At 45.1% G+C, this 7,957-nt stretch overlaps 2 protein-coding genes across 2 annotated transcripts; both read left to right on the forward strand.

Annotated features, from left to right (window-relative positions):
• The first annotated feature begins 4,313 nt into the window (after positions 1-4,313).
• LOC136852798 (uncharacterized) lies at positions 4,314-5,762 on the forward strand. Its single transcript, XM_067127698.1, has one exon. The coding sequence runs from the start codon at positions 4,314-4,316 to the stop codon at positions 5,760-5,762; it is 1,449 nt and encodes a 482-aa protein (XP_066983799.1).
• Positions 5,759-6,601, forward strand: LOC136852799 (uncharacterized). Its single transcript, XM_067127699.1, has one exon. The coding sequence runs from the start codon at positions 5,759-5,761 to the stop codon at positions 6,599-6,601; it is 843 nt and encodes a 280-aa protein (XP_066983800.1).
• The last annotated feature ends 1,356 nt before the right edge of the window (positions 6,602-7,957 follow it).

Below are 7,957 nucleotides of genomic sequence, written 5' to 3' on the forward strand. Positions count from 1 at the left end.
ATTAAGATAGTTGCTCCTAGTGTTTCCCTCTTGATATCAATGAGGTGCAGAGATTATGAATGTGGATTGTGAATAATTCAGAAAGAAATAAAGTAATTCAAAGGACTTTTAATGCCTTTATATCTGCACTGAAAGAAGATATTTCCTTATTTTCCAGTCATCAGAATTTAATTTTCACAGGCAAACTGTCGGACGAGATGCCTCATCTGTCGCCTCAAACTTCCGGCAATCAGGATGATTTCTTTTCTTAAAGTAGTTATCACTGGTTTCGTCTCTATATACTAAGTAGTCTATCTTAAGCCATTTCTGCCTACAATTGTGGCCAGGTTATCCACAATTTTCTTTTAACGTTCATATAAACGAATACGCCATTGGCATTTTAAAAAGACCCTACTCACATGATAGAAAAAGTAACTGAAACTAAATTTGGTTTGGTGTTACATTCCTGTATGAATTCTTTTAATTTTCTTCCATCCTATCTATAAACTAGTAATTATAATTGGCGGGACATTTCATCGAAACTATTAAAATGAAATAGCTATCAAACGAAAAAAGACATTTTTTGGGCTATCATTCTGCCCAATGTAATGAAGTCGTTTTTACCGTTGGTCCCAGGGGTTCTAAATGGGTGTTAATTCCACATTTCCTGTCTGTCTGTCACTTTTCGAAACATACTGACAGACCGTTACACAGTTTTCGGCTCATAGTAATGCATTTACTGTACAATTGCGTAATTTTTACCGACAAAGGAACAGGGAATTACCCGCCTACGTCCTACACTTGATAATCACTTTCCTGGCGAAGCGGTAAACAACTATTTTCAACTTTAATCTCAGTGCATCAAACAGGGGCTCAAGTTTTAATTTCGCACCAAAAAAATTGTGCTTTATTTCTCTACACATTTCAGTCTATTGGTTTAACTAAAAGAGATGGAAGGAATTGCCTTCTTATCTAGTATATAACTTCCTTATTCGTTTCCATCGACTCACTACAATTTACTGATAAGCCAAGTAATTAACTGATAAAATGAATTTATGCTATAATAAGTGATAGTGGGTTAAAATCATATATAAAGATAAATGTAGAGAATTATTTACACAGATTTTCTGTGGAAATCTGATGCATTCCTCTTAAATCTATATAAAATATGCAAAGTTAAAAAAATACCTTGTATACATTTTCGTATAAGGTTTGGCACATAAAGGCAAAACCATCTTATTAGCTATGATTGGACATAACTTTCTTGTAAGTTTCCCATACGATAGATCTTTACTAAGGTCTCCCAGTGAAGAGGCCAGACCCTTTTGTCTCCCCTGTACAGTATAATCATCATAACACTCTACTCAGTTTCTTCCTTTTATTAACGTCGTGGCATCTGCAAGCATGCTATTCAAGCTTCATTATTCAAGGATTTCTTGGCAATCGGCTCCTTTACCTTGGAATCTTCCTTCCTTGTTTATTCGTTAAATAATGACCCTCCCTTTTCGTTTTGGAAACATGGATTAGTTCAATCCGTAGCCAAAAAAAAAAGACCATGTCAGTTCATTAAAGTAGCCTACAATTATTTTAACCTCCACTTTTGCTTCAATCTTCGATACATTACTTAGGTAACATTCTCAGATACCTTAGCTCCAGCTGTTTTTCTCTTGTATCCTCGTCTGGCTTCTTGAAGTAAAAAAACCGCCTGATACATCTAATCCAGCTCTCTTACCAGCATTCTCTTCCTCCTCATCGTATGCTTTCTTATAACTACCACTTCTGTTCTATGATTAAAGATGGCTCATCTGTACGAGTACTTGTTTATTCCATAACTTACACAAATTTCCAACAATTTCCTCTATATATATATATATATATATATATATATATATATATATATATATATATATATATATATATATATTGTAAAACGCCTAGAGCCAACTGATATTAAAAAGAATTAATTGAGTATACGCAGTGATAACAGTGCTCTTTGGTGGACTCAAAAGGAAAGAAAACGACTTACATGCACGACCACGTACCTTCTTCGCCTCTCATTTCATTTTTAAAAGCATGATTCTTGGTTGATATTGCACTAAAATATGAGGTGTTGTATATCAAAATTCATTAAAATTTGTGCACTTTTTCTCGTGAATTGAGTGTTTTGTTCTATTGCACTTTGTTTGCCATATCTGAGTGATGCCGAATTTGCCGCTATATGCCCCTTTGTTGTTTCTCAGCCAATGGGAGGCTGCTATGATGGAAATGACTGAGTTTTAGTTAGTAATTTTGTACTGTATTGATATGTTTTTCTGGTTGCAATTTGGCGATTTCATGAATGATGAAGAAAATAGATTTAGGTTCCATTGAAATTTATTAAACTGTTTTTGAATTGTTGGAGCTGCTCTTTGTAGTTTAAATGTGGATATAAATGCAACTGTTTGGCTCCCTCTGCCTCTCGGATCTCGGGGCCAGGCGGCGCCGCGTCTCCCATTGCTTGAAGGGACACCTGGGACAGTGCACATGCCAGCGAGACCGAGAGGTTGGCCCGAGTCATTCATTAAAAAGTGTTAAGAACTGAGTGGGATAGTACAATGTGAGTAGAAATGTTTACCTATTAATTATATATGATCTTGTAATATAATATAGCCTATTGTTTTTCTGATTAAAATTGAATTAAATTAGATTGATTATTGATGTGCCACTGTTGTGTTACAGTGAACGACGCACTTGACGTGATCTAGGCTACTATGAAGATGTAAATGAAGAATGATTGAGGATTTATTAAATACAACATTTCAAGAGAAGCGTCTGTTCCTTTCACCCAACACTCAAAAGCACTTTTTACAGTTCAATTGTAATTCCATCTACGAGGACTTGTGAAGGACAGCCGACGCTGTGGCTTGTGATATTAACCCACCAAGGACAGGACCATCTCTGAGGTAAATGAAGACATTTTTTATTGACTGATAATATCCACAATGCCATCTTCACGACATTCTGTGTCTTCGAAACATTCTGTGAAGAGCAACATGACTGAGTTGCGAGTCAGGATGCTAGAAGCTCAGGCCGAATTAGAGAGGACTGAAATTGAAGCTAGATATGAACAAGAAGAAATTGATGCTAAGAAAAGATTGGAAGAAATTAGGCTTGAAGAAATAAGAAATAGAAAAAGAACCGAAGAAAAAGCTTTAGCTGCAAAGACTAAATTAGAAGAACTAAGTATTGAGTACGAAACAAGATCTGAAGTTGGAGGTTCTAGAGCGTCGGGTGGTTCTAGAAGATCAAGCGCTTTCGCATCACCACCTAGACAGAAGATTGTTGAATGGAGGAATGAGGTCAATTCATGCATTGCAGATGGCACAATTAATCAATTTCCTGGGTATGAATTCATGAGTGTTCGTCCCAAAACGTCCATTCCTGCCCATCAGCCCGCACCTGAGACAGAAACTCAGTTTTATTCCACGCCGATAGACGCTCCGCTCAACCCCAACTCAACTTTATTCGTGCCGAAGCGCCCATCGCCCGACGTCTCCACGTACGATTCTATCCTCAAGGCTTTAGACTCAACATTGGCTAGTCAACAAGAGCTTAGCCGACGTGCTCTCCTACCACCTATTAACCTAGAAGTATTTGATGGAGACATGACCAAGTTCTCGATGTTCCGCAATGCCTTCTTATGGGTGGTGGAGAGTAACTCTGATGATCCTGCTAGAAGACTTACCCACCTCCATAACTCTTTGAGAGGACCACCCAAGAATCTGATAGAAATGTGTCTCCACATGCCTCCGTCAGAAGGATATGAGGAAGCGTGGAGGCTTCTTTGTCATAAATATGAAGACGATGATGACCTGACTGAGGCCTATCTAAGAGGCTGTTTGCTTGGAAAGAGATTGCTCCTACAGACAGTCAAGGCCTAGAAGACTACGCGTCTTACCTGGAGTAAGGTTAAGGCAGCCTTTGATCTGACTACATCCGCCTAGAGCTCCATGAGACCATTCTGGAAGATAATCGACAAGCTTCCTCATCCAGTAAAGATTAGGTGGATCACCAAGGGTGACGAGCACAAGTACAAACTTCCTGCTCTCATCAATTACCTGAGAAAACAGGCTCGCATAACAAAGCAGATGCAATATTTTCGACTGCCGACCTAAGACGAACAATGAAAGGAGGAATAGACCTGTGACGAACAAGACCCTTCGGTGCACTCCACCCAACCTTCTGGTGGAAAGCGTTGCCTGCACTGTGACAAGACTGGACATGACATAGAGAAGTGCTATGTGTTTGGCAGATTGAGCGTGAATGACCGATGGGACTCCGTCACCAGTAAGCGGATGTGCTTCAAGTGCCTTCAGACTATGAATCACACCTACGGCAATTGCAAGGAGGCCCCCAACTGCAGTAAGTGTGGTGTCGACTCCCATCACACGCTCCTGCATAAGGAGCATAAGCCTGCTTCAACTCAAAGAGCCAGTGCATCAACACGTAAAAAGAAGAACGTTAGTGGGGGTGGCAACCAGACGGGTGCCAGCGAGACTGAGAGTGCCACCACGCCTAACCCCGAAGCAGAACCTGCCCCTGCCCACGTACACGCCACCAGCTGCCCGGACGGTCGGACCATGCTGAAGATCGTGCCAGCGCTGATCAATGGCACGCATGCAACCTATGCCTTCATCGACAGTGGCTCAGCTCCGACGCTGGTCACGAAAGGGCTGGTTGAGAAGCTCGGTTTACAAGGCAGATCCTGTAATCAGAAGATGATCACGGAGGCAGGAACCTTCACGTGCAGAAAGGTCGTCTCACTTGACATTGGCAATATCGACGGATCAGAAAGTGATCACATAAGCGAAGCCTTCGTAACCGACAGGATAAACGTCTCGACGGATCACCTTATGCCGACCGAGTGGTTAGGTCAGTGGCCTCACCTCCGAGAAGTCGAGCTCCACACTCTGCCGGAAGAGGAGCAAGAAGTCGAAGTGATCATCGGACTGAACACGACCCTGAACAGGATCATATTAGATCAACGCCATGGTAAGATCAACAAGCCATCGGCGTACCTTACGAAGTTAGGTTGGGTTACTTTCGGGCCAACAGGAGGCAAGAACGACGTTCTCCCAGTCTACAGTATCCAACCTCAAGATGACGTGACAGAACTTCTTCAGAAGAACTTCTGCAGAGACTTTTGGGAGAAGGAGGCTCTCTCAAAGACCGAAGACTCGCTCGAAGACAAACGCTTCGTCGAGCTGATGACAGACTCTGTCAAACAAGAAGATGGACACTACGTTGCGAGCCTTCCATATCGAGACGACGTTCATCTTCCCGACAATCATGACATGGCACGGAAACGCGCTCAAACATTGAAGCGTAAGCTGGAGGCAGACGAAGCTTACCGTACTTCCTACACCGAGCAAGTAGAGAAGTACATCATGAAAGGCTATGCTGAAAGGGTTCCAGACGAGGCTCGACAACGACGTGATGGCAGGGTATGGTACATGCCTCACCATGCGGTGAAGCACCCAATGAAACCAAAGGTGAGGGTCGTCTTTGACCTCAAGGCAAGGTTTGGCGGCCATTCATTAAATGACCATCTACTACAGGGGCCCGACCTCACAAATAATCTCGTGGGAGTCCTACTGCGATTTCGGAATGGGCAGTTTGCAGTGACGGCGGACATCAAGAGATGTTCCACCAAGTTAAAGTACCCATTGACGACCGAGGCGTGCTCACGATACCTTTGGTGGCCTGAAGGGGACACCTCCGACGGATCGAAGAGTACAGAATGACTTCGCACGTATTCGGAGCCCGTTCCTCCCCAAGCGTTGTGAATTTTTGCCTAAGAAAGACAGCCGAAGACTATGGACATCTATACGACGACAAGACAACGACCATTTTGCTGAGGAACTTCTACGTCGACAACCTTCTAAAGTCGTTCCATGACGAAGCAAGATGTGTCACACTGATCAACGACCTCATCAACGTCTGCCGAGATGGAGGCTTCCGCCTGAACCAGTGGACGGCCAACAACAAGTGTGTCCTGGCAACTGTACCTGAAGGGGAAAGAGATGATTCTGTGGCTGTTCTAGACCTCAGTAAGGACAAGTTGCCCACGGAGCGCGCGTTAGGCATCCACTGGGACATGAATGATGACAATTTCACGTTCCGAGGTGACGTCCGGGACAAACCATACACGCGTAGAGGCGTGCTATCTGTCGTGGCGTCCCTCTACGATCCTCTGGGGCTAGTGTCACCCTTCACACTCTTGGGAAGCAAACCTTCAAAGAGATGTGCAGCGCGCAAGCTTTCATGGGATGAGAAAATGAGCGACACCGAAGTGTTGCAATGGGAAGCTTGGCTGCAGCAGTTCACCTTCCTTCCGGAGTTCAAGCTGAGAAGAAGCTTGATTCCACCAGCATTTGGAGAAGGAGCGTCGTTCCAGCTTCACCACTTCTCTGATGCAAGTCAGACAGGCTACGGAGTCGCCTCATACCTGCGAGTGGTTTCGACAGATGGAGAAGTTCACTGCACACTGCTCATGGGAAGAGCTCGAGTAGCGCCGTTGAAGAGATTGAGCATACCCCGAGCTGAGTTTGGCGGCTTCCGTGGCGGCTCAGCAAGACTCTAAGATGAAGACTGAACTAGACATTGACGTCGAAGACTCATTTTTCTGGACAGACAGCACGACGGTACTGAAGTACCTCTTCAACGAGAGTGCCAGGTACCAGACATTCGTCAGCAACCGAGTGAATCTCATACGAGAGCTGACAGATGTATCTTGCTGGCGATACGTCGAGACAGAACGAAATCCGGCGGACCTGGCGTCCAGAGGCGCTAAGATGGAGCAGCTAGTCAAATCAAGCCTCTGGTCCTCAGGCCCTGACTTCTTGAAGAAAGATGAACAGCACTGGCGACTCTCCCCGCTGGCGTCAGGCGTGCGGACCTGAAGACGACCCAGAAGTGAAGAGAGACTTACCTGTGATGGAGATCGCAACAACGGAACAAACGTTCATCGACATGATCGTCTCGCGCTTTCGTCATGGATGAAGTTTCTTCGTGTCATCGGTTACGCACTCAAGTTCTGCCGCCTGAAGACTAGACCCGAGGAGACCAAGACTAAGCTCATTGTAGAGATCTACGGAGTGCCGAGCTTGCTGTATGGAAGTCGTTCAAGCCGCCAGTTTTGAGAAAGAGTTCAAGTCTCTGAACAAGACAGGGAGGGTGATTAAGTCTAGCAAGCTGGCTCGTCTTTCGTCCCTTTCTGGGAGACGGCTTGATTCGGGTCGGAGGACGCTTGACATCATCCACGATCTCATCTGAGAAGAAGCATCCGATTGTTCTTCCGACCAGGTCTCCAGTAGTCGCTGCTGGTGCGCTGGACCCACGGTACATGGCCATTGTGACAAACACACCTCATGGCGTTGCTGGAGAAAGAAGTTCTGGATCATCCGCGAAATGCGGTCGTGAGATCCGTTATCTGTAATTGCGTCACCTGCAAGAAGCTGAGCTGCAGGCCTGTGACGCAGATCATGCGTCTGATCTGCCAGATGATCGGATCACTCCAGGTGACCGCCCTTCTCCTACACCGGAGCTGACTGCTTCGGTCCCTTCCTGACGAAGCAGGGAAGGTCGAAGGTGAAGCGCTGGGGGAGCCATTTCACCTGTCTGACATCACGAGCGGTCCACATAGAGCTCCTCGACACCATGGACCAAGACTCTTCATAAACGCCGTTCGTCGGTTTGTGGCCAGAAGAGGCCCGGTGAAGCTTAATCTGGTCCGACAACGGACCAACATTGTGGCCGCCGAGAAAGAACTTCGTGAAGCTCTACGAAAGTTTGACACGACAAGATCACTGATGTTCTTCAGGACGAAGGGGGTATCGACTGGAGTTTTCAACCTCCCACGCTTCACACTTACGCCGGAGGAGCGTGGAGAGGTTGATCCGGTCCATCCGACGTGCCTTGAATGCCGCCTGCATTGGAC

This window comes from Macrobrachium rosenbergii, chromosome 26 (genome assembly GCF_040412425.1).
Source record: "Macrobrachium rosenbergii isolate ZJJX-2024 chromosome 26, ASM4041242v1, whole genome shotgun sequence".
In the NCBI taxonomy this organism is placed as follows: Eukaryota; Metazoa; Arthropoda; class Malacostraca; order Decapoda; family Palaemonidae; genus Macrobrachium; species Macrobrachium rosenbergii.